Here is a 27,999-nt window from a genome sequence, read left to right on the forward strand (position 1 = left end):
TTTTATTTATTTACATTTAAGGAGAGAGGATAGAGAGGGATGAAAGGGAAAAAAACATTGATCAACTGCCCGAACAGGGACCAACCCTGCAAACCAGGCACATGCCCTGACCAGGAATCAAACAGCCATCCTTTCATTTTGCGGGATAACGCCCAACCAACTGAGCCACACCGGAGAGGGCAGGATCCCATTGATTTAAATGTTTGATTACTAAACAAGTTTGGTCTCAACACGAACATACTATCTATAAACAGTTTTCTTAAAAATTTACATAAATGGAAGCATAATGGAAACCCTTCCTCAAATACTTTAGCAAATTAATTCAAAAAATATTTCTAATTAGTTTTGTACCATTGAGGCTAACTCAGGCTGCTTAAAATATCAAGCTTACTTCAAATTAGTAAAAATAGTGAAAAACAGCAAAGAAAATTACTTTATTCTTTTTAAATCATTTTTATTGTTGTTCTATTACAGTTGTCCCAATTTTCCTGTTGCTCTCCCCTGCCCCACCATGTTGTCCATGTCCCTGGGTCATTTATACATGTTCCTTGACTAGACCCTTCCCCTTTTTTTCCCACTTCTTTCCCCCCACTCTGGTCACTGTAAAAATATTCTATAATTGAGACTTTCCACTTAATTATATTTAATCCAAGATTTTTTTAGGCAAAAAAACCCTGAGATGGAAATAAAAATGGAATAAATATGACCATTTTGTCACCTAACCTTTGTTATATATTCCTATATGTGCTTTTCATGTAATAACTAATTATCACAGAACCCTATGAGTGTACACCTACATTATCTCAGCATTGTAGATAAAATCACTGAGGTGCAGAGAAGTTCAGTAATTTGTTCAAAGTCAGTGTTGGTGATGGGATTTATTCACTCCCTTTGTACGTAATCCAGTTTTGTCGTTTCAACAAAGGATAAAAGCTACCAAAAAAAAAAAAAAAACTTTACCTAGAGCATCTGAAGGGCAATACCTGGTGCTGTAATAAAATTTTGAATAAAAAAAAACATTTTTATTATTACAAGTTTTATTCTCTTTTGTTGATCCTGGAGTGAGTCAACATTTGAGTCAATAGCACTTGAATTTCTTTGACTTTGGTGGATTCTGGGATTTTCTATTTCTTGATGTGAACTGCAATGGTCTTTTTCATTTAGGTAATTTAAAGTTGTCATCTTTTGATGAATTTATTTAAAGCTAAAAGCTTTTTTCTTCTGTGAAGAAAAAAATTATTAAATGTAATAATTCATACAAGACACTGTCAGAAAAACACTCAACAATGAACTGACTGATTATAATGCAGTTTCTTTATGTTTAAAATTAAAGTTTTATAATTCTGAGATATTTATTGCAGGATGTAATTAAAACCATTGTACAGAGTGGTGGCATCAAACATCTAGTTACCATGGCAACTAGTGAACATGTAATAATGCAGAATGAAGCCCTTGTTGCTTTGGCACTAATAGCAGCTTTAGAATTGGGTAAGTACCCTCATGACAAACTTATTTTCTCCTATTTTTATCTTGGATAAAAGGAAGCAAAAGAGTGACATAGAAGTCAGACAGAATTTTGACTAGAATATTTGCCAGTGTGTGTCTGTACCTATATCTGAGTATATGGAAAATCATAGTCTACAGATTGTTACCACCACTGTCCCTTTTGGTTGTGCTTTTTGATAACATTTTTAGGGCAGTACTTTAAGGTTAGTTTGACTCTTAAATTAAATGTTATCACAAGTTATAAGCACTTAGGAAATACAGAAAATATTTTCAGCAAGCCTCCCAGAGAAATGAAACAATTTTTAGGAAGCAATTGCAAGTTTAGATTTTTCTGCTTTTCCAATACCCCGGACTTGCTCTCCCATCTCTGCTACTGAATTCTCTCTTGCTAATCTGTATCACCATGGTCTGTATTGCTTTATAGCATTGCCTTCATTCTAAATTCTCACCTTCTGTGTCACTCTTCTGTGTGTTTTATATTCAGAATTCTCCAAAAACAGTTTAAATAATTCATTTAGTGTCTATCTCGCAGCATATGGCATCCCTGTTGGTCAGATTCTCCATGAGAAGCTAGCTCATAGACATCTTGTTTATGAGTAGCAATCTTGGTCAGGCACCAGTCTCTGATGTACTCTGCTGGGGACAATCAGTGTCACATGGCCTATGGTGAAGGCCTGAGGCTGCCTTACACAAGGAGGACTATGCTTAGTGTCCTGTCTAGTTCAAAGTATTTTGTGTAACTACTGTGAACTAATCACCTCTTGATTTTCACTGATGATTTATGTCCATAATTTGGACACTGGGGAAAGCAGACCCACCAGCGCCTCTCCCAGGAAGGAGAAGACAAACGATAAACATGGTATATCTTCTTTCAGTGTCAGATTTACTCGTAATTGGGTTATGAGAAATTTGGATTTTTGTCCTCTTACAGGGTTGTGAATTTTAAAATAATATGTAATTTTTTTAAACCATAGGTGTAAGTAGGATGTAAAAATTTTTTGAATTTTAAAGTTAGAAGACTTCAAGACAATGCATGCTTACTGCAGTGACTTCAGTTTATAGCTAGCGAGGCTGTGGAGGTCAGTTTGAGTTCTGGCCTGGCCTGTGATTTCCCGCGTGGTTGAGTAGATTATATGAGTCAGTCTAGAAGTCCAGACACCTTTAAAGGTGGAAGCTATGATGGAGGGGTGGGAGGTGTGAGGACATCGACTGCCAAAGTGGTTCATAGGCTAATTTTAAATGGCTTAAAATAGTGGAGCATTTTCAGAATATCCTTGACCTCCCAGCCAGGGTTGAATCTGATTTTGTGCCAGTATCTTCCAAACAAGCTCTAATTTTATCAGCTTCCTGATAGCTGAGCATTTGCCTGGATCTGGTAACCTTTCCATTGAACTATATAAAATGACAGTATATACCTTTTTGTTTTTTAATTATTATCTAGTGTTTTCTAGGCTCCTTGAGCGTACAACAGAAAAATAAGCCTACATTATCTTTGCAATACACAACACACTTTGAAAACCTTATCTTCCAGTCTTATTCCCTTACAGGCTATTTGATATTAACGAGTTATCATTTGAAGTTTTTTAACATAACTAGCATCAAAACAACATTTCTAAGAGTTATTATCTTTTTTTAATAGATAATTGTAGATTTACATGCAGTTTTAAAAAATGCAAGAGAGATCCCTTGTATAATTTGCCCAGTTTCTTGCAATGGTAACATTTTGCAAAACTACAAATAGCATAAATTTCAACAATTGATAATATCTTATTTAGATTTCCCCAGTTTTACTTATACATATTTGTATGTATGTCAGGTTTTATATATATATTTTCTTCACATGTGTAGGTTTGTGTATTTACTACCTCACAAGATACTGAATACTTCTAATACCACAAGGATCCTTCCATTTATAACTACACTCACCTGCCTTCTACCCCTCCCCTCCCCCACTTTTCCTAATCCCTGGAAACCACTAATCTGCTCTTCATTTCTAAATGTTTTCTTTTTTTTATGTTATGTAGATGGAATCATATAGTATGTGACCTTTTATAATTGGCTCCTGTAGCTCAGCATAATTTCTTAAAAGAGTCATCAGATTTGTCTTGTGTTTCAATAGTTTTTTATTGCTAAATAGTATTCCATGGTATGTTCATAACCACAATTTGTTTAACCATTCACCTGTTGAAGGACATCTGGGCTGATTCTAGTTTGAGGCTTTTAAAAATAAAGTTGCTATGTACATTCACATGTAGGTTTTTATGTGAACATAAATTTTCATGTCTCTGGATAAATGCATAGGAGTGCATTTGCAGAGTTATATGGTAACTGCATGTTTAATTTTTAAAGAAACTGTCAAACTGTCTATCAGAGTGCCTGTAGCACTTTATATTCCCACTACCACTGTACACATGATTAGTTTTTTCTGCTTCCTCACTGACATTTGGTGTTGTCACTATTTTCTTTTTTATATTAGCCATTCTGATAGCTATGAGAGATATCTCATTGTGGTTTTAGTTTACATTTTTATAATTGTAATGATGTTTAACATCCCATGTGCTTATTTTCCATTTTATATATTCTTTGGTAAAATGCCTAGTCGTCTTATGATCATTAAAAAAAATTTTTTTAATATTGAGTTTTGAGAATTCATTATATATTCTAAAAGTTTTATAGTTTTACATTTTACAGTTAAGTTTGTGATTCACTTTGAGTTGCTTTGTGTATAGGGTGTGTGGTTTGAGTCAGGGTTCCTTTTTTTGCCTGTGGCTAATTGCCAGCAACATTTACTGAAGAGGCTACCTTGCCTCCATTGAATAGATTTTGAACCTTTGTCAAAGATCAGTTGAGTATATTTGTGTGGATCTATTTCTGGGGTCCTGTATTCAGTTCCTATGATCTATTTGTCTCTCAACCAATACCACACTGTCTTGTTAACTATGCTTGCTATATATAGTGTGCCTTTATATCAGGTAGAAGAATTCCTCCCATTTTATTCTTTTTATTTAATGATTGTTTGCTTCTTCTAGGGCCTATGGCTTTTCATGTAAATTTTAGTATAAGTTCATCTATTTTTATAGGAAATCCTGCTGGAATTTTGATAGGAATTAACTCTCTATCTCTTAAAGATGCATACTGACATACATATGGAGGAAATTATGTGATTTATAGGATTTGCTCCACAGTAATTTGGGATATGTGAGAGCAAGTCAATGAAAACGAGAGATAGATGAAACAATATCATTAAACCATGATATATCATTAAACCATCTTTTCTGGTTTTGTATACTCATGTGTTTAACAAAAGGTTTTTAATTGCTTCATATTAAAAGGGATGTTTTAATTCTAAATTTTAGCTTAAACTCCTGAAATATTTGCTGAAATTTAGCTTGCTCTCCTTTTATTTTAACAAAGTCTGAACTTAATATCAGACTTTATTATTTTTCCGTCCCTTTTGGAAGAATTCACATGATCAGTTTCTAGGAAGAGAAACTGTTTACACAGATTGTACTAAGTTTTTACACAGTGGATATAACTGCTATTTTAATTATTTTATGTTCTAGGCACTGCTGAGAAAGATATAGAAAGTGCTAAACTTGTACAAATTTTACACAAACTGCTAGCAGATGAGAGAAGTGCTCCTGAAATCAAATATAACTCCATGGTCCTGATCTGTGCTCTCATGGAATCTGGTAAGTATTTCTTTATCATTTGATTTCTACCTATCAATGTATGTGTGACATTATTAAATATAGAATAATAGTGAGTGGTGAGTTTGGAATTAAAAAGCATTAGAAATTAGTTTATGGGAGTTATAGGAGGGCTTTGATTTATTTTCAATTAAATTTTTATTAAAGTATACTTGGCATACAATACTATGTTATTTTTTTACTTAATCTTTATTGTATTTTTTTATTACCATTAGTCCCATTATACACTCCTCCCCCAATAATCACCACACTGTTGGCCTTGTCCATGAGTCCTTTTTTTTTTGCTCGATCCCTCCACCCCCTAACCACTCCCTCCCACACCTAGCTGTCATCCTGCTCTATATCTATGAGTCTGTCTTCATTTTCCTTGTTTGTTCAATTTGTTCATTAGATTCCACATGAGTGAAATCATATGCCATTTGCCTTTCTCTGACTGGCTTATTTCACTTAGCATAATGTTCTCTAGGTCCATCTTTACTGTCGCAACGGGTAAAATTTTCTTCTTTTTTCCAAGTAAGTAGTATTCCATTGTGAAGTGTCCCGTACTTGTTTTATCCACTCATCTATTAGTGGACACTTGGACTGCTTCCCTATTTTGGTGATTGTAAATAACGCTGCAATGAACATAGGGGTGCTTATGTTCTTTTGAATTAGCCTTTTGGGTTCCTTTGGATATATTCCCAGAAGTTGAAAGCTGGGTCAAAAGGCAGTTCCATTTTTAATTTTTTGAGGTGTCTCCATACTGCTTTCCACAGTGACTGTACCAGTCTGCATTCCCACCACCTATTCACTAGGGTTCCCTTTCTCCACATCCTCACCAGCATTTGCCGTTTGTTGATTCATTAATGATGGCCATTCTGACAGGTGTGAGGTGATATCTCATTGTGCTTTTAATTTGCATTTCCCTGATGATTAGTGACATTGAACATCATTCCATATGTCTGTTGGCCCTCTGTATGTCCTCTTTGGACAAATGTCTATTCAGGTCCTTTGCCCATTTTTTAATTGGGTTGGTGGTTTTTCTGGTGTTGAGTTTTGTAAATTCTTTATAAATTTTGGATATTAACCCCTTATCAGATGTATTGGCAAATGTGTTCTCCTATTCTGTGGGGTGTCTTTATTTTCTTGATGATTTTCTTTGCTTTGCAAAAACATTTTAGTTTGATATGGTGCCATTTATTTATTTTTTCTTTTGTTTCCCTTGCCTATTGCTACAGGCAATATCAGAGATTTTACTGCCTATGTTTTCCTCTTAGGATTTTTATAGGTTTGGGTCTAACATTTAAGTCTTTGATCCGTATTGAATTTATCTTGTGTGTGGTGTACAAAGGTGGTCTAGGTTCATTTATCTGCACATACATGTTCAATCTTCAGACACCATTTATTGAATAAACTATCTTTAGCCCATTGTATATCTTGCTTCCCCTGTCAAATATTAATTAAATATAAAGATGTGGGTTTATTTCAGGGCTCTTTATTCTGTTCCATTGATTTATGTGTCTGTTTTTATGCCAATACCATGCTGTTTTGATTATTATGGCCTTATAGTATAATTTGATATTAGGTAGTGTGATTCCTCCAACTTTTATTCTTTCTCAGGGTTGCTGTTGCTATTTGGGGTCTTTTGTGATTCCACATAAATTTTGAAATATTTTAGTTCTGTGGCATATGTCATTGGAATCTTGATAGAAATTACATAGAATCTATAGATTGATTTGGGTAATATAAACATTTTAATGATGTTAATTCTTCCTATCCATGAACACCGTATGTGCTTCCACTCATTTGTATCTTCTTCAGTTTCTTTCTTCAATGTCTTACAATTTTTCAAGTATACGTCTTTTATATACTTAGTTGGGTTCATTCCTAGGTATTTTATTCTTTTTGTAGCAATTGTAAATGGGATTGTTTCCCTAATTTTGCTTTCTATATAGTTATTGGCATATAAAGCAACTGACTTCTGGATATTAATTTGGTATCCTGCTACTTTGCTAAATTCACTTATCAATTTACTAGTTTCTAGGTGAAATCTTCAGTATTTTCTATGTATAGTATCACATTTATTGATTTGCAAATGTTGTACCAACCTTGCATTCCCAGTATAAATCTCACCTGATCGTGGTGTATGATCTTTTTGATGAATTGCCGTATTCAGTTTGCTAATATTTTGTTGAGGATTTTTAGCATCTATGTTCATCAGGGATATTGGCCTGTAATTTTCTTTTCTTGTAGTGTCTTTATCTGTTTTTGGAATTAGGATAAAGCTGGCCTCACGAAATGAGTTTGGGAGCCTTCCTTTCTCTTGAATTTTATGAAATAATTTGAGAAGGAGAAGTGTTAGTTTTTCTTTGTATTTTTGGATAAATTTACATGTGAGGACATCCAGTCCAGGGCTTTTGTTTGTTGGGACTTTTTATTACTGCTTCAATTCAGTATGTGTATTCTATCTATTCAGATTCTCTGATTCTTCCTGATTTAGCTTTGGAAGATTGTATGTTTCTAGGAATTTATCCATTTTGTCCAGGTTATCCAATTTGTTGGCATATAGTTGTTTGTAATATTTTCTTAACAATCCTTTGTATGTCTTTGTTGTCAGTTGTTATTTCTCCTCTTGCATTTCTGATTTTGTTTATTCAGGTCCTCTTTTTTACTAGGTGAATCTGGTGAAAGGTTTCTCAGTCTTGTTTATCTTTTCCAAAAAAACAACGACTCTTGGGTTCTTGGTCTTTTATATTGTATTTTTAGACTCTACTTCATTTACTTCTGCTCTGATCTTTATTGTTCCTTCCTTTCTACTCACTTTGTGCTTTGTTTGTTGTTCTTTTTCAAGTTCCTTTAAGTGGAAAGCTAGATTGTTTATTTGAGCTTTTTCTTATTTTTTGAGATATGCCTGTAATGCTATGAATTTCCCTCTTAGCATTGCTTTGCCAGTGTCCACAGATTTTGGATTGTTGTGTCCACATTTCCATTTGTTTCAAAGGATCTTGACTTTTACTTGATCTCATTATTGATCCATTCATTGTTTAATAACATGGTATTTGTTTCCATGTCCATTGCCTGTTTTCCAGTGTTGTTCTTGTGATTGATTTCTAGTTTCCCAGTATTGTGGTCAGAGAAAATGCTTGATATGATTTCAGCCTTCTTAAATGTATTTAGACTTGTTTTATGTCCTAACATGTAGTGTATCCTAGAAAATGCTCTATGTGCACTTGAAAGGTATGTATATTCTGCTGCTTTCAGGTGAAATGCTCTGAAGATATCAGTTAAATCCATTTGACCTAGTGTAAGGCTGCTGTCTCCTTGTTGATTTTTTTGTCTGGAAGATCTGTGCACTGAAGCCAATGGAGTGTTAATTTACCTGACTATGACTGTATTTCCGTCAGTCTCTCTTCATAACCATCAACATTTGCTTTAAATATTTAGGTGCTCCTATGTTGGGTGGTTAAATGTTTATTAGGGTTATATCCCCTTGCTGGATTGTTCCCTTTATCATTATGTAGTGTTCTTCTTTGTCTCATATATATAGCCTTGGTTTTAAAGTCTATTTTGTTGGTTATAAGTATTGCTACCCCAGCTTTTTTTTCCTTTCCATGTGCATGAAATATCTTTTTTCATCCCTTTACTTCTGGTCTGTATGTATCTTTAGTTCTGATATGTGTCTCTTGGAGGCAGCATATATATGGGTCTTGATTTCTTATCCATTCAGCTACCCTATGTCTTTTGGATGGAGCCTTTAAGCCATTTGCATTTAGGGTGATTATTGATAAATATGTATTTAGTACAGTTATATTGTTATATTTTGTCTCTTTTTTTTCTTTCTCTTTTTCTTCTTCTTAAAGCAAGCCCTTGAACATTTGTTGCAGTACTGGTTTAGTGTTAACAAACTCCTTTAGCTTATTTTTGTCTGGGAATCTCCTTATTTCTCCTTTGATTTTAAATGTAGTCTTGCTGGATAAAGTAGCCTTGGTTGCAGGTCCTTGCTTTTCATCACCTTGAATATTTCATGCCTCTCCCTTCTGGCCTGAAATGTTTCTGTTGAGGAATCAGATGACAGTCTAATTGGTGCTCCCTTGTATGTATATACCCACTTTTTTCTTGCGACTTTTAGGATTCTCTCCTTGTCTTTAAGCCTTGCCATTTTAATTATGGTGTATCTTGGTGTAAGCCTTTTTGGGTCCACCTTTTTGAGACTCTGAGCTTCCTTTTTCCTAAACTGGGTTAGGGAAGTTTTTGGTCATTATTTCTTCAAATAGGTTCTCAATCCCTTTCTCTCCCTCTTCTCTGTCTGACATTCCCATAATGTCGATGTTTTAAGCTTCATATTGTCCAAAATGTTTCTTAAGCTCTCATTTTTTTTAATTTTTTTTTTTTTTTTTTTGCTGTTTTGCTGGGATGTTTCTTTCTGCCTTGTCTTCCAAATCACTGGTGTGATCCTCTGCTTCTTCTAACCTGCTGTTTATTCTTTCCAGTGTATTATTTATTTCAAATATTGCATTATTTTTTTCTGACTTGTCCTTTTTTTATGATTTCTGTGTCTTTTTTTCATGCTGTTGATTATCCTCATAATCATTACTATAAACTCTCTGTTTGATAAATTGCTTGCTTTCATTTCATCTAGCTCTTCCTCTGGAGAATTCTCTTGTTCTCTCATATGAGTGCTGTTTCTTTGTCTTCCCATTTAGGGTGCTGCTTTGTATTTGTTTCTATGTATTGGGTAGATATGCAAACACTCTGGTGTAGACGTCCATCAGACGCTGTTTGGGACTGGCCCTGGGCAACCTGTTTGGAGCTACCAGAAATCCACAGCATGTGGCTCCCTTTGCTGGGCTTATTTGTGTACAGAAAGAACCTGGCTGCACACCAAGGCTGGCCTTTATCAGCACAGGAGATCAGCTGAAGTCTCATAGAGCTCCCAGTGATACAGCCTCAAGCTGTAATCAGAGGCCCAGCTTAAACACCACAGGGTGGGGCAGAGTAATTCCTGTGGGTGGAGCTATTGCTTCCTCTCAGGCTGATGACTCTTGGAAGGGACTGCTCTCCCTGAGAAGGATAACTTCTGCAGTATGGGGAATGACTCAGCACAGGGATCCTGCCGGCTGTTCTTCAGTTCTCTCCCCAGAGCCACCAGTCCAACTCTTCTCAAGCATCTCTAGTCCACTGTGCCCTCTTTCTGCTGGGGCCCAGGGTAAGCAGCTGCAAACAAACTTTTGTGTATTGCCCCTTTAAGAGGTTCTGTGAGTCTCCAGCTATCTCTCCCTGGCAGACAGAAACCCTGCTGCTTTTTACAGCTGGATGTTATCTAAGTTCCTTTTCGGCTTTGGTGCTGTAGGCTGAAGAGCCCAGCTTGGGGTTTAGAACTCCTCACTTCTCAGGGGGAACCATCTAACCCCTGAAATACCTCTTCGGAACTTCAGCTGCTGCCCATGGTAGCCCATCCAGCCCTCTTGTGCCTACTCTGCACTCCCTGCCAGTCTCGTGTTGGTGAAGTAGTTTCTTGTCTGTTTGTGGTTATAAGGCTTCTTTCTGGCTAGTGTTCAGTTAGTTTTTCAGAATGATTTCTGTACAATTTAGCTGTAATTCCAGATTGTTCCTGGGAGGAAGTTAGTGTAGCTTCCACTTACTCCTCTGCCATCTTGAATCCAATTCAGATTACTTTTACATTGAAAATATTCCCAAAAGATTCTTACTATAATAAAAAGCATCATATAGCAAATATAGGCAAAGTCAAGGTTAAAAATCAATATGTATAAGTTTCATCAACCTTAAAATATTATTTTATATAAAGAATAAGTTCTGATATCATATGCAATAATATTAGCTAAGGAATTTAAGAAATCACTGAGATATTTTGCTTTATGTTTCATGGACAATTGAAAAAAAAGTGTTATTCTGCTAATATTGGGTGTAGTGTTCTTTCGATTTCAACTAGATCCTTTTAGATGGTAGTGATGTTGAGTTTTCTGTATTCTTGCTGACTTTCTGGCTAATTCAATCATTGTTGAGAGAGGGGTGGTGAAGTCTTTAGCTCTAATAGTGGATTTGTCCATGTCTCTTTCAGTTCTATCAGTTTTTGCTTCACATATTTTGTAGCTCTGTTGGTAGGTACCTATAGGATTGCTGTATCTTCCTGGTGAATTGGCCTTTCTACTTTTATGTATTTGTTCCCTTCTGTCTCTGGTACTATTTTTTGCTTGAAGACTACTTTATGTAATATTAAAATAACTACTCCTGCCTTCTTTTGAATAACAAACACCCTTTTAATTTCAGCCTACTATGCCGTATTTGAAGTTTAGACAGCATATTGTTGGGTCATAAGCTTTTTGTTTTGTTTTTACTTAAGTATAGTTGGTATATAATATTATATTAATTATATTTGTTTCACATGTACAATAGAGCAATTTCACATTTTTATACCTTACGATGTGATCACCAGTCACCATGTAATACTGATTATATTCCCCTTCACTTTTCTCACACACCCTCCCTTCTGGTTAATCATCTGTTTATCTTCCTTTCTTCCTTTCTTTTTTTTAGATTCTATATATATGTGAAACCATACAGTATTTGTCCTTCTCTGACTTTATTTTACTTAGCATAACATGATACCATCTAGGTCCATACATGTTGTTGGGAATGAAAAGATTTCATTCTTTTTTATTACCATGTAATATTTCATTATATATCAATACTACATCTTTTTTTATCCATTCATCTATGACTGGACACCTAGGTTGCTTCCATATTTTGGCTATTGTAAATAATAATGCAGTGAGCATGGGGGTGCATTTTTTAAATCATTTTTTTATATTTCATTACAGTTGACATGCAGTATTAATTTCAGGTGTACACCCCAGTGATTACACATTATGTAACATACTAAGTGATCATCCCAATAAATCTCATACCCATCTGACACCATTTATAGTTATTAGCATATTATTTACTATATTTCTTTATGTTGTACTTTACATCCCCATGACTATTCAGTTATTACCAATTTGTACTTCTTAATCTTTTCAGCTTTTTCACCCAACTCCCCAAGCTCCCTTACATCTGGCAACCATCAGAATGTTCTCTATATCTGAGTCTGTTTCTGTTCTACCTGTTTATTTTGTATTTTAGATTTAGTTGTTGATAGATATGTATTTATCGCCATTTCACTGTCCACATTTTTTCTTCTTCTTCAAGAAGTCACTTGAACATTTCATGTAATGCAGGTTTGGTGTTGATGAACTCATTTAGCTTTTTCTTGTCTGTGAAGCTCATTATCTGTCCTTCAATTCTTAATGATAGTCATGCATGGTAGAGTAATCTTGGTTGTAGGTCCTTGCTTTTCATCACTTTGAACATTTCTTGCCATTCCCTACAAATTTTCTGTTGGGAAGTAATCTGACAATTTATGGGAGTTCCCTTTTAGGTAAACTAACTACTTTTCTCTTGCTGCTTTTAAGATTCTATCTTTGTCTTCAAACTTTGGTGTTTTAATCATGATATGGCTTGGTGTGGGCCTTTTGGGGTTCATTTTGTTTGGGTTTCTCTGTGTTTCCTGGATTTGTATGTCTATTTCCTTCTCCAACTTAGGGGCATATTGTCTTATTTTTTCAGGTAGGTTTTCAATTTCTTGCTCACTCTCTCCACCTTCCAGCACCGCCCCCCACTTGATGCAAATGTTGGTATGTTTGAAGTTGTGCCAGAGGCTCCTTACACTATCCTCTTTTTTTTTTTTCCTCTTTTCTGTTCTCATTCTTTTTTTACTTCCTTATATGATTTGCAGTTTCATCTGCTTTACTATTGATTCCCTGTAAATTATTCATTTTAGGTAGTTTATCCTTCATTTCTGACTGGTTCTTTTACATGGTTTCCATGTTCTTTTTTTATGCTATTGAAGTTCTAAGTTCATCTACTTTTCCACTTAAGTTTGTTAAGCATCCTTATAAGCAGCATTTTGAACTCTGCTCTAGTATCTTGCTTGTCTGTATTTTGTTTAGTTCTTTTTCTGGAGTTCTGTTCTGTTCTTTCATTTTGGCCATGTTTGTCTCATTTTGGCAGCCTCCCTGTGTTTGTTTCTAAATATTAGGTAGAACTGCTACATCTCCCGGGCTTGCTAGAGTGGCCTAATATAGTAAGTGTCCTGTACTGTACAGTGGCATAGCTTATTTGTTCACCTGAGCTAGGCACTCCAGGTATGCCCCCCGTATGGGCTGTGTACACCCTCGTGTTGTAGTTAAGCCTTCCAAGGTCAGAGCAGATCAGGTGCCTTCAGGCTGGTATGCCCTGAGACTACAGTTAAGCCTTGATTGCTGTTGGCCTGTCAATGGGAGGAACTTACCTTCAGTTCAGTCAGCTAAAAGGACTGGCTGGAACTACGATGGAGAACTAGTTGTGCGGGGCCCACCCCACTAAGCAGGACTTACTTCAGCGGGGCTCTGTCTCCCACAGTCTGCCCTTGAATGTGTTGCTTGTGGAAGTGGATGGGTGGTGCTTTGACATAATCTGAGGCTGTTCACTGGGTGCACTTACTCTGGGGTCATCCAGCATGAGCTACAAAACAACGTGCAGACGGCTACTTGTACTCGGCTTGGAGGTGAAGAGGAGAGGCCATGCTGCAAACCAAGGCTGGCTGCTGCCAATGCTGGGCCTGGGGCCACTTAGCAAGTGGTATGGGGCATATTGAGGCCAGCTGCTGCTTATTTGAGAGATTTTAGTAAAGTCTGAATCTTGAGCCAAGACAGGCTATTTGTATGGAAGAGCCACTGGGATCAGTTTGGGTCGCCCAAAGTTGGTGGGGCAGGGTCTCAGGAAGTCACCAGGATGGGGTGAACAATGATAGCCAGTTTGAAGGAGACTCAGATATGGGGCCTGCCTGCCTGCTCACTGTAAATGTGGCTTCTTCTTGATATCCTTAAGTTTTAGAACTTCCATTCAGCTAGATTTCAGATGGTTCTTCATGATGGTTGTTCTGTAGTTTAATAGTATTTTTGATGTGTTTGTGGGAGATTTTGAGTACCTTGTTACCTACACTATCATCTTGACCAGAAGCCTCAAGAGGGGTGTGCTTATATTTTGAATTAGTGCTTTTGTTTTCTTCAGCTAAATACCCAGAGGTAAAATTGTGGGATTGTGTGGTAGATCTGTTTTTAGATTTTTGAGAAGTCTTCATACTATTTTCCATTGTGGCTGCATTAATTTGCAATCCCACCAATGCTACACAGGGTTCCCTTTTCTCCACATCCTTGCCAACACATGTTGACTTTTTATATTAGACATTCTTACTGGTATGAGTAGATCCCATTGTGGTTTTAATTTACATTTCCCTGATGATTAGTGATGTTGAGAATCTTTTCATTTGTCTGTTGACCATCTATATTATGTCTTCTTTAAAAAATTTTTTTTTCATGTGTCTGCTCATTTTTAATTATATTGTTTATTTTTTAATTGAGTAGTATGAGTCTCAAATATTTTGGATATCAACCTCTTGGAATAATATATCTTTTATGAATTTATTCTCTCATTCAGTAGGTTGTCTTTTCACTTTGATGGTTTCCTTCACTGTGCAGAAGCTTTTTAGCTTGAAGTCCCATTTGTTTATTTTTGCTTTTGTTTCCTTTGCTTGAGGGAAAATATCTGGAAAGGTACTTCTCACACTCCTGTCAAATGATTTACTATCTAAGTTTTTTTTCCTAGGAGTTTTATAATTTTAGGTCCGACATTTAAGTATTTAATCCATTTTGAGTTTGTTTTTGTACATGTTGTAAAAGAGTGATCTTTTCATATTTCTGCATGTATCTGTCCAGTTTCCCCAGCACCACTTGGTGACCAGACTCTCGTTACACTATTGTATATTCTTACCTCCTTAATTGACAATATAAGCGAGGATTTATTTTTGGATTCTCTAGTCTGTTCCATTGATCTGTGTGTCAGTTTTTGTGCTAGTACCATATTGTTTTTATTATTATAGCTTTTTAGTATAGTTTGAAAACAGGTACCAACTTTGTTTTTCTTTCTCAAGATTGCTTTGGCTATTTGGGGTCTTCTGTGATTCCATATAAATTTTAGAATTTTTTTTTCCAGTTCTGAGAAAAATGTCATTCCTATTTTCATAGGAATTCGATTGAATCTGTAGATTGCTTTGGGTTATGTGTTTATTTTCATGATATTAATCCTTCTAGTTCATGAGCACAATATATCTTTCCATTTCTTATGTCCTCTTCAGTTTTCTCTTCAGTCCTATAGTCTTGAGAGCACAGTTTTTTCATTTCTTTAGTTAAATTTATTCCTAATAATTTTATTTTTTTGATGCAATTGTAAATGGAATTGCTTTCTTCTTCTTCTTTTTTTTTTTTTTTCTTTCTGAATTTCTCCAGATTGTTTATTAGTGTATAGGAACACAATTGATTTCTGTGTATTTTGTGTCCTGCTGCTTTACTGGATTATTTTACTCTTATTAATTTTTTGATGGATTCTCTAGGGTTTTCTATACATAGTGTCCTGTCATCTGCAAATAGTGACAAGTTTACTTCTTCCTTTCTAATTTAGATGCCTTTTATTTCTTTTTCTTGTCTGATTGCTGTGGCTAGGACTTCTGATACTATAGTGAATAATAGTGGTGATAGTGGTCATCCTTGTTTTGTTCCTAATCTGATAGGAAAAGCTTTTGTCTTTTCACCAGTGAGTATGATGTTAGCTGCAGGCTTGTCATATATAACCTTTTTCAAGTTGAGGTAAATTTTCTCTATACCCACTGCATTGAGAGTTTTTAAAATAAATGGATGCTGGATTTTGTCAAATGCTTTTTCTGCTTCTGATGAGAGAATCATGATTTTTATTCTCAGTTTTGTTGATGTGATTAATCAAATTAATTGTTTTGTGGATATTGAGTCAACCTTGCATATAAGTCCCACTTGATCATGTTATATAATCTTTTAAATGTACTGTATTAAATGCCAGTATTTTGTTCAGAATGCTGGCATCTATGTTCATTGGGGATATTGGCTTGGAATATTTTTTTGTAGTGTTTTTGCCTGGTTTTGGTATCAGGGTAATGCTGGCCTCAAAAGATAAGTCTGAAAGTGCTCCTTCCTCTTCAGCTTTTTGGAATAGTTTGAGAAGAAAAGGTGCAAAAGTAGTCTGGTCCTAGGCTTTTGTTTGTGGGTAGTTTTTTGGTTACTGCTTCAATTTTATTGCTAGTAATTGGTCTGTTTAAATTCTGTTTCTTCCTCGTTTAGTCTTGGAAGATTGCATGTTTATAGAAATTTATTCTGGATTTTCCAAGTTGTTGGCATATATTACACTGTTCATAGTATTTTTTTAATGGTCCTTTGTATTTCTGTATAATCTCTTCTATTATTGATTTTATTTATAGTCTCTTTTGCTTGATGTGTCTTGCTAGAGGCTTGTTAATTTTATATACCCTCTCAGCGAACCAGTTCTTAGTTTCAATTATCTTGTCTATTGTTTTCTATTTTCTATTTCATTTGTTTTGGCTCTGATTTTATTATTTCTTTCCTTCTACTTACTATAGGTTTTGTTTGTTCCTCTTTTTCTAGTTTCTTTAAGGATAAATTTAGACTTCAGATTTTCTTCTGCTTATTGAGGTAGGCCTGTATAGCTATAAACTTTCTTCACATAACTACTTTTGCTGCATCCCATAAATTTTGTAAGTTTGTGTTTCCATTTTCATTTGTCTCAAGGTAGTTTTTCATTTCCTGCTTGATTTCTCTCTTTGATCCATTGGTTGTTTTGAAGCATGTTGTTTAATCTCCACCTATTTTTGTGTTTTTACAGTTTTCTTTCTGTAGTTAATTTTTAGTTTCATGCTATTGAGGTCAGAAAATATGCTTGATATAATTTCAGTCTTCTTAATTTTACTGAGGCTTGTTTTGTGGCCTAGTATGTGATATATCCTAGAAAATGTTCCATGTGCACTGGAGAAAAATGTAATCTTCAGTGACTGGGTGAAATGTACTATGTCTATCAAGTCAAATTGGTTTAATACTCTTCCAATGGAAACAAGCTGAGGGTATCTTAAACAAGATAAACCTAAATAAATTCATGCCAAGATACATTAAAGTCAAACTTCTGAAAACTAAATTTAAAAAGTCCTGTTAGAAGGTGGAAATGACACCTTACCTACAGGTGAAAAACAAAAGGGAGCGAATGGATTTCTTATAAGAAAGCTTGGAGGCCAGAAGAAAGTGGCATAACATTTTTCAAGTGTTGAAAGTAAAGAATTATTAACCCAGAATTCTATACCCAGAGAAAATATTTTTTAGAAATGGAAAAATGAAGACATTCTCAAATAGAGAAGACAAACGAATCTGTCACCACCAGACTAGCCTAAAAGAATGGCTAAAGGAAGTTCTTTAAACAAAAAGGAGATGTTTAAAAAAGAATTCTTGGAACATCAGGAAGAACAACAGCTATAGCAAAGATATAAACACAATAGACTTTTCTTCTTCAGAGTTTTCTGAATTGTTTTTGATTTAAAAAAAAATAGTGTCTTAAGTGGTTTTAAATGTATACAGGAAACATCTGAGACAATTATATTGTAAATGAGGGAGAGTTACAGAACTAAAAGAATGTTCAAGCAATCCACAGGAAGCCAGGAAAAAGAAATAAGAAACAGAGAACAAAAAAATGAATTTGCAGACTTAAGCCATATCAATCATTACATTAAATGTAAATGGTCTAAACCAGCAGTCCTCAACCTTTTGGGCACCAGGGACCAGTTTCATGGAAGACAGTTTTTCCATGGACCAGGGTTGGGAGGGAGGGAAGACAGGAGGCAGAGCTCAGGCGGTAATGCGAGCGAATCTTTGCTCACTCACCCACCGCTCACCTCCTGCTGTGCAGCCTGGTTCCTAACAGGCCATGGACTGTACCAGTCTGCAGCCCAGGGACTGGGGACCCCTGGTCTAATCACACAAATTAAAAGAAATTAATAGAGTGGATTAAAACATATGACCACAGGCTGGTCCAAGATAGTGGCATATGTGGACGCTGGGTGAGCTTACCCTCTCCCAAGAACACATCGGATGTACACCTGTGAGCCAGTTCAACAGCTCCTGCACAACAAGCGAAAGAGAGGGACCACAAAGAGAAGGTTTGGGAACCACAAGAGCAATCCAGCAGCAGAGGGAATAACCCTGGCTGGAAGGAACTGATGAGTGTCATTGTTTACATTTATCCTGAGCATGGGTAGCAGATGCAAGATCTGTCCAGGTACCCTGGCTGACCTGCAGTGTCCCCAGCCACACATCTCAGAGCTGACTCTAGCAGAAATGGAAGGGCACCATAGCATGCATACAAGTGGTCCCTCCACCCAGAGATGGACCCAGCAGGTCTAATAGCATGGTGCTGCTTTGCATACCCACTGGGTTACACACACATGGGCTTCTCCACGTGGAGATAGTGCAGAGCTAGCAAAATGCTGCGGTCCCCATATGCAGGCTACTCTGTCCAGAGAAGGTGTGGAAATAGTGGGGCAACTGTGTGCTCATGGGGGACTCACCCTCCTGGAGAGAGTGTGGGGCTAGCAAAATGCTGTCGTACGCACATGTAGAACTACCCAACGCAAAGAAAATGCAGAGTTAGCAAAACTTTGCAGTATCCACCCACAAGACTGCTCCCTGTGGAGAGGGTGGGGTGCTGCTATGCATAGGCATAGAGCTGCCCCACCTGAAGAAAGGGCAGAGCTAGTAGGATATTGAGATGCAGAGTGACTCAGCCTAGACACTGATCTGCCAGGGGACAATTACAGAGCCAGGACATGCAGGCAGGGCTGAGGACATGAGGAACTGCACTACCTCGAGAGAGAAGAGAACTAGCAAAGTGCAAAGTGTGGCTGTGCATTTACAGGCCTGCCTCATCTGGAGAGGGAGGTGGAGCTGGTGGGGTGTTAAGATGCATGCAAATCAGCCTGCCCAGACTCTGCTCTGATCACAGACATTTAAAGCAACAGAGCACACCAAAAGTGCACACACCAGACTGCCCCATCTGCAACCCACACGCCCACCCCAATTTTAACCAGCCTGCCAACACTATTCACAGTCTACTCAAAGACTGCTCTTTCAAGACTGTGAGACAGCAGATTAGTTAATACAGAAGGATAGGTTAGCAACCTGGAAGATAGTAGTGGAAATTACTAAATCAAAACAGCAAAATTTAAAAAGAATTAAAAATAAATAAACAGTATATGAGAACACTAGGATGACATCAAACACTCTGACATTCACAATGGAGAGATTCTAGCAGAAGGGAGAGGGAAAGGAGCAGAAAGTGTTTGAAGAAATACTGTCTGAAAACTTTCCTAATCTAGGAAAGGAAACAGACATCCAGGTCCAAGGAAGCACAGAGTTCCAAACAAGATGAGCCTAAAGAGATCCACACCAAGACATTGTCTCTTTATCCTTAACTTTTGCCATTTTGATTACAATCTTAAAGGCAGCAACAATTAAGCAAGTCACATATGAGGGAAAATACATATGCTGTAAGCTGATTTCTCAGAAGCAACTTTATAGGCCAGAAGGAAGTGACAAAAGATATTTAAAGTGCTAAAAGAAAGAAATATACAATCTAGAGTGTAATATCCATCAAGGTTATCATTCAGAATAGGAGACATAGAGTTTCCCAGACAAGCAAAACTATAGTAGTTCACAACCACTAAGCCAGCCTTACAAGAAATGTTAGAGTCTTTATGCAGAAAAGAGAAGGCCATTACCAGAAGTAAGAGAATATACAGGAAAGAAGAAAATCTCATCGATAAAGGCAAATATATTGGGTTGGCCAAAAAGTCTCTATGGTTTTCTCGATAAAATAAAAGACACATTTTTCAATTTCACCAATAACTTTATTGATCTGGATATTTTGAGTATGTCAGCTGTCCTCCCTTGTAGTATAATGTTTATTGTTTTTAATTAGTGTCTTGATTTGATCACTATCTAGTTCAACTGGTCTACCCAACCGTGGAGCATCATCCAGCAAGAAATCTCTAGCACTAAACTTCACAAACCACTTTTGACATGTTTGATCAGTCACAGCACCTTCTCCATACACAGCACAAATCTTTTTTTGCATTTCAGTTGTGTTTTTACCTTTCTTAAAATAATAAAGCGTAATATGCTGAAAATGTTGCTTATTTTCTTCCATCTTCAATGTTAAAATGGCTACACAAAAATCCACCAATTTTGATATTTTTTTAAGTGCACATTGATATGACAGCTGTCTCAATACAATCTAACAAAATTGTTTCCAATGAAGTTAAAGACAACTAAGGACTACTAGAGCCATCCTGTGGAAAAAACAGATGAACTTTTGGGCCAACCCAATACTGCAATCACAGTGAATCAGCCACTTAAAAGGTTAATATGAAGGTTTAAAGACAATAGTAGTAAAATTAACTATAACTACAATGATTAATCAGGAGTAACACAAAGATAGAAAACATGATGTCAAAAACAAAGAGTGGAGGGGAGTGTATAAACCTAGTGCTTGTAGAATTCAAGTGAACTTAAATGCCTGTCACCTTGAACTAGACTACTGTGGACACATGAACCTCCTGGTAACCACAAACCAAAACCATACCAAAAAAAAACATGCAAAAGGAAGAGAAAAAATCCAATCAAAACATTAAACAAAACCAACAGGTCTAAAGGAAAGAGATCAAGAAGAAAGGAACAGTGGAGAACAACAAAAAACAATGAAGAAAATGGCAATAAGCGCATACCTGTTAATAATTACTCTAAATGTAAATGGATTAAAATGCCCCAATCAAAGACACAGGGTAACAGAATGAATTTTAAAAACATGACTCCTTTATGTGGTGCTTACAAGAGAGTCACTTTAGATCAAAGACACAATGAGAGTGAAGGGATGGAAAAAAATATTATATGCAAGTAAAAACAAAAAGGAAACTGGGGTAGCAATACTCCTATAAGACAGAAATAGACTTCAAAACAAAGAATGGAGGAGACAAAGAAGAATATTATATAATTTTAAAGGGGTCAACCCAAGAAGAGGACATAACAACTAAATGTATACACACCCCACATAAGACCACCCAAGCATATAAAGCAAATGTTAATGGACAAAAAGGCAGAGCTTAACAGTTAACACCATAATAGTTGCAGACTTTAATACTCTACTTACTTCAATGACTAGATTAAATCATCCAGAGAGAAAAGTAATAAGGAAATAATGGCTTTAAATACCATTGTTGTTAAGATGGAAGAGTTATTTATATTTGTTGGTTGTTAATCCCTTATTGGATATATAATTTGCAAATATTTTCTCTCATTCCGTGGATTGCCTTTTCACTGTTGATAATGTCCTCTGATATTACAGAAGTTTTAAATTTTGATAAAGTCCAATTTATCTGTTTTCCTTTTGTTACCTATGCTTTTGGTGCACATTCAGGAAATCATTGCAAAATTCAGTGTCATGAAGTTTCCCTGTTTTCTTTTAAAATGTTACTCTTTTAGCTTACATTTAATTTTTGTATATGATGAAGAGTTTAACTCCATTCTTTTACTTGTGGATATTCAGTATTTCCAACAGCATTTGTTGAGAAGACTGTCCTTTTCCCATTGAATGCTATTGACATCCTTGCCAAAAATCATCTGACCACATATATGAGGTTTTATTTTTGGCTTTATAGCAGCACTACACTGTTTTGAATTATTGTAGCTTTTTCAGTAAGTTTTGAAATTAGTAAGTGTGAGACCTTGAACTTTGTTCTTTTTTTTCAAGATTGTTTTGGCTATTCAGAGTCCCTTGAGATTCTGTGTGAATTTAGCATGGATTTTTCTTTTAACTAAAAACATTGGTTTAGTTTTATACCTCAATTTCATTAAAATAACATGTCAGTGTGAGGGATGCTGATTGCTTTAAACTTAACTAGATCTCAGTTTTCCCATGCAGTAGTTCTCAGTCTTCAGAGTTCTGTATTTTCCTGTAATTGAGGTTAAATAGATAAGAAAATCCAGAAAGAGGAAGATAGGAAATCTAAAAGGGAGCCTAGTGTCACAAAAAATTGTTAAAAGGATGTGAAGTATAACCTTTTTATTTGCCACAAAATTAATTTGAAATAGACCTGAGATTTTTCTGTAAGTCATTAACCTTCACATTTGAACTAAACCTTGAGATCATACAATGAGCTCTAATTACAACTCATTACCTTAATCAACCCTAGACTATAAAACTTGACATCTGATTTATCTTTATAGTAATATGGCAAGTAAATTTTCTCTGATTTTTTTTTTTTTTTATAGCACATCTCTAAAGAAGACCTTTATAGGCCACTGTTGTGTCTTTTTCCAGAATTGTTCCCAGTTTTATGGTACCATCCAAGTAAATATTTTGGATATATGTATCTGTTATCTTCTCTTTTTTTTGTCTTCCAGAATCTCTACATAAGGAAGTTCAGGATTTGGCCTTTCTAGATGTTGTATCCAAACTTCGCAGCCATGAAAACAAAAGTGTTGCCCAACAAGCCTCTCTCACAGAGCAGAGACTTGCCATGGAAAGCTGAGAACAGCCCCTCCCTGAAACATGGCATCATCCCTTCTCTGGTTTCCCCTTCGTCCTCCATCCAGCTGCCTCTTCTGCTTCATTCTCTTCCATATCACTTGTGCATGCGTGTAATGTTTCAGTACCAATCAAAGAACTTTATGTACCTGCCCAATAAGATTTCTAAACCCATAATTAGTGTGAACATGAATTTGTCAAAACAAGTCTCCACCCATAACTGTTCTCTTGTATTCCTGTTGCTTGAGCTACATTAAGTAGAATGTGCATGTTATAGTCCTATGATGATGTAAACTTGGTATTACATAATGACTTGCTCCTCACACTTGGTAAACTACATAATAATGTACTGGTAAATTAGAAACAAACGAATACAGCAGGATCTGTCTAGCTTATTAAAGGTGATACTGAATAGTAAAAATAGCTCCATTTTTTGGTGCTTGGTAAGCACAATGACCAAAAACTATATGGCTGCTCATTCATTAGTCTTGCCTACTAATGTCAAACCTATGGTACCTAGAGTTAAATAATGCTCTCTCTCTTCACCTGTGGTTTCTCCTTCCCAATATGTAGACTCTTGAAACTGCCACAAACTTGGCAGAACTTCCTGAGGTTTTCATTTCATGTTTAACTGGCCGTCATCAGTAGTCTGATGTTGAAAACATTTGTAGTTTTCAGCATGAAACTAAGGGGTTAAAGGATCTATTACACTAGTACATCTTGGCTTTTGGGCTATATTTTAGATTCTTATATAGGTACAGTTTCACCTCAAAACTTTTTCCATCAATTAATCAGCATCGTCCAACGTTTGTCTTTAAAAGTCACTTTGGCATTGTTTTCAACTAAGGAAATTGAGTATAGCTCATTGGAGACTCTTTTTATTTTTCCTGTTTTTCATCACTTAGCTCAAAAGTAAGAGGTTTCCTCTCATAGTCCTTTTAAATCTTGTATTAGAATTAACAGGGTATAGGGAAAAATAATAAGAAATAACTGTCTAGACTAAAGAAAGGAAGCAGGTTATAAAGCCATAGTAGCCATTCCAGTTCATTCTGGAGATGGCGTCCTGCCAGTAGCTGTTATTTTCCCACCTCCACTTCCCACAGAAGCTGCGGTTGATCTGAAAGGCTATCAGAAAAGGGCACAGCACCAGGATTTGAGAGATGGGAAGACCTCTGGCGAAATGTACTCTTCACTGCCACTACCACCACCAAATGGATTTTTAGCACTTTGAAACACAGTCTTTGTAAATTAATCAAAACATCCCTGTGACATACCCGCCTTCTCCCCATACCCAAGCCTGATAAATACGGGCTGAAAGGTAGAACGGGCTCCTATATGGAAGGGCTGCAGGACAGAAAGGGCAGCCAGGGCTATAGCAGCTCCTTCCTCCCAACGTGAGATTGTGCACATCTCTAGGGTGATCGAAGTTGGACTTTTGACTGAACAGCTATAATCAATAAAGTTAAAACCCAATGGAGGGAAAGAATCCTCTGACTTATTATTCCTTCTGATGTCCAAGAAAGGGACTGTCCTATGCTACACGTACTGTAAGAATGATCTTGTTTATTGTCTTCTCCTGAGCTGGATCGTGGACTATATTTTATTATAGTTTTGAAAGACACCTGTAATGTTGCATAATAGACTGTCCATATTAATAACTAAATAAATAAATTGTATATCAAAGCATAATGGCATCATTTGGTTTGTTTATATATTTTACTTCTATTTCTATCTCCTAGAACAGTGCTTACTCATTGTTGATGCTCATTAAGTATTTATTGAATGAATTCTTATTTTCATGAAACTTACATAATGCCTAAACAAATTCTAGACAGATTTCTAGAGAAATTGAGATTAAAATATTTGTCTGACTTCACAGAATTTTTTATTTTTTAATTCTAAGATCTATCCCTGTTGAAAAGCATTATATAGAAAACCTCAGATCTGAGAGAAGCCTCCATGTGGGTCACCTGCCAGCAATCAGTTTGCTGATAATGCTAGAAACTCTTCATCTCCAGCAAAACCAAGTGCAATTCAAATCATCAATTGTTCTACAGAGAAACCAGAAGTTTCTACCCTTACAATGATAGAAGTCCGCAATACTATCTCTTACCTCCTATGGCTTAATAGAGGCCACCTTTAAATTAGTTTGCTACCCACTAATGGTGCCTTCTAAGAGAGATAAATGGTAGGAGCAGCACCACAAAGCTTGAATGATGAGCTTATGCCAGGACTAGAGCACAGATGAAAAGCAAAATAGAGGGAAGATGTCTTGAGTGAAATGCACTAGAATGTCCTCCCTCCCTCTCTTCCAGCACATTAGTTTCTTGGAATCTGTTAACACTCATGCAAATAGTAACCTCATTGTACTCAAAGCAAAATTGGTTAAATGCTGCCCATAATCCCTTGCTGAAACATGTTTTGACACTACTGATAACAATGGAGGTGTAGAACAGAGTTTCTCAGTTCTAAAAAAAGATCCTCTTGGATGGAATAGAACACAGCTCTTGGATATAAGCATTAGTGTGAAGTGTTCTGAGAAACACTGCATGTGAACATTTCAAAAAAGAAATGCACTTTGGTATTATTAGAAGGCTTATTATCTAATTCTGCTGAACATAAGGGGTGAAGATGTCTATTACTTAGGTGAGCATTACCCTTTCTATCCAGCTGTTACTAGAAACAGTAAGCTTAAAAGCCACTTCTTAACTCTAGGAGCCATAATACTTGAATTATGTAAGTGTCTATTAAAAAAGAACTTAATGATATTTGGGATGAATCTTCATAGCTGTAACCAGGAAAGTTTTTAAGGGTTTTTCAAAGATGAGATCTTACTTTATATACATAAATATATAATACTGTGTAGCTTCATAGATATGTTTTATAGGTGTGTCTAAAATGTTGTGAATAACTATTTTAAAGTGTGATAAGTACAGCCTTGGCCAGTATGACATCATCCTGCAAATGAAAAGGTCACAAGTCCGATTCCCGTTCAGGGCATGTGCCTCAGTTGCGGGTTCGGTCCCCAGTTAGAGCACTTATGAAAAGCAACCAGTCGATGTTTCTCTCTCAAGTTGATGTTTCTCTCCCTCTCTCCCTCCTTTCCCCTCTGTCTAAAAGCAATGAAAATATCTTTGGGTGAGGGTTTTAAAAAAGTGATGTGATATTTAATAATCCCTCCTTTCTAAGGTTTCTGTGATAATTGAAATTTACTGAGGTTGAAGGTAAAGGAATCTATACTCCCCTGTTCCCCCTGCAGGTTCCCAGCTAAAGGAATTCAACAAACAGCCAACTGAGAAACAGTGTGTCTATTAATGGTTTGAGAAACAACCAGTGATCAATGCAGAATGCATAACCCCTTGCTTCTTTCCCCCTCAGTCTATGGCCAGGTCTGCAGAGCAGGCCTTGAATGTAGGTCCCCACTAGTACTTCCTTTTCCTGTCTCAGACCTCATCATCTGTCAAGTGGGAATGACAGTGGTAGCTCAGTAATCTTAGAACTTATTACTACAGCAATATAAATAAAGCTGTAGTACTATGAGTTTTTTCCTCAATATAGAAACAATCACCCTCTCTGATTTTCTTTGCTGTCCATTTATCAGTATATATAAATTATACCTTTTTATATACATACCTGTTCACGTGTATGTCTTCTTAAATATAAATGGTATGTGTCTGGCATGAAGGCAGATGGCAACTGTGCACTGCATCCTCTGAAAGGATCCACTGTGATGGCCAACTAGTCATTATGATTCTCGACTAGACAGGCAGAGTCCCTTTTATGTTGGAGGTTTCCAAGAGTAACTTTTTTTATGTCACATATGGTCAGCTACAGCATTTGAAGGGGAAAAAGTTGAGTTTTGCTATGGCCACAGAGATTCTAATCTAATGGCATTTCAAAAGTGGACAATATACTTCTAACACTAGATAGGGAACTTAATGTAATGACCATTCATTTACATACTGGAACCAATTATAATCAGACCAAACTTAAGCCATGTAGAGATTGATACCCACAATTCTCCTGATGTTTGTTTCTCAGTCCCTTGCTTTCCTACGCCTGATGTCACATTTATCCGAAGAGAAATGTAGAGTCCCCCACTTCCTAAGGAAACCAGGTGAGCAGCCCTGTTCTCACAAGAGACTTCAGTCATTTCTCGGGGTCCCTGGCAGTATTGATGCAGCTTTCAAGGAATTAAAATGAGCGCATCAGGTGGTTAAGACACGAAAATGGGGGCTCAGGAGAGAAGTGATTTGAATCAGTCTCTACAACCTAAAAAACAAACCTGGCTTTCACCTTCACCCAGACCTCAGAACACAGCTTTGGAATTTGTCCATGCTCAGAGATCTGTGATTTTTCTGGTAGGCATGTGTGCAATCTTATTTTAATCTGCTTAGCCATATAGAGTTAAAACCACATTCAGTGGTGTGTAGAACTTCATAGTGTTTAATTGGTTTTGGTCATATAAAGAGTTTTCCATTTCAGGATTAGGTTGTAAGAACATTAGCTAGATGTTTTTTATCCTCAAGAAAGTATAATCCTGTCAAATTAAGTCTTAGTTTTGGATTTGGGATTTTTTTAATTAAATTTTAAAGATCTTGATTAGATTTGTTATTTTAAGATAAAAAATTTTAAAGCCTTAACCCAGACTTCCAGTATATAAACTTTGAGTACAAGAACAGATCTTCTAAATATATATATAATCTATTTTCAAGTAGAATTGATACACATCACTTACTAATTCTCAGGAATCCTAAAGACTCTGGAGGGAAAGGAACTCTAGATGTACCCACAGATTACTGTCAAAAATATATTCTTATATGAATGCTCACTTTGAATTTTATAACTACATCTACTTTAAAACAGGCCTCCCTCCTAGCCAAATGGTGTTTCTATTTTTTTTTTTTTAAGATTTTATTTATAGAGAGAGGGGAACGGTGGGAGAAAGAGAGGGAGAGAAACATCAATGTATGGTTACCTCTCACATGCCCCCGCAACTGGGAACCTGGCCCACAACCCAGGCATGTACCCCTGATTGGGAATTGAACTGGCAACCCTTTGCTTTGCAGGTGGGCACTCAATCAACTGAGCCACACCAGCCAGGGTTGTTGGCTTGTATTTAAGACACTGCCATATACAGAATAGAGCCAAGCCTGGTGGAAAGCTGGCTGCACCCACCCTCGTGGTGTCCATGCCCTCAGATGAAACCCCTTCTCCCATTAGTACGTTTCACAAGTGCTCCCCAAGGTCAGCATTGTCC

General features: G+C 36.4%; 1 protein-coding gene across 4 annotated transcripts in view; it reads left to right on the forward strand.

Annotated features, from left to right (window-relative positions):
- RAP1GDS1 (Rap1 GTPase-GDP dissociation stimulator 1) overlaps positions 1 to 24,422 on the forward strand; it is a 141,345-nt gene extending 116,923 nt beyond the window's left edge. For all 4 annotated transcript variants that reach the window (XM_090266324.1, XM_090266320.1, XM_090266322.1 and 1 more), the window contains 3 exons: positions 1,362 to 1,488; positions 5,070 to 5,198; positions 22,616 to 24,422. In XM_090266324.1, coding sequence (XP_090122450.1) covers positions 1,362 to 1,488; positions 5,070 to 5,198; positions 22,616 to 22,743 — 384 coding nt within the window. In that variant the 3' untranslated portion in view covers positions 22,744 to 24,422. The remainder of the gene's footprint in view (positions 1 to 1,361; positions 1,489 to 5,069; positions 5,199 to 22,615) is intronic.
- Positions 24,423 to 27,999: the final 3,577 nt, after the last annotated feature.

The sequence above is a fragment of the Furipterus horrens genome, unplaced genomic scaffold, assembly GCF_987537825.1.
Source record: "Furipterus horrens unplaced genomic scaffold, mFurHor1.1.pri manual_scaffold_2, whole genome shotgun sequence".
Taxonomy (NCBI): domain Eukaryota; kingdom Metazoa; phylum Chordata; class Mammalia; order Chiroptera; family Furipteridae; genus Furipterus; species Furipterus horrens.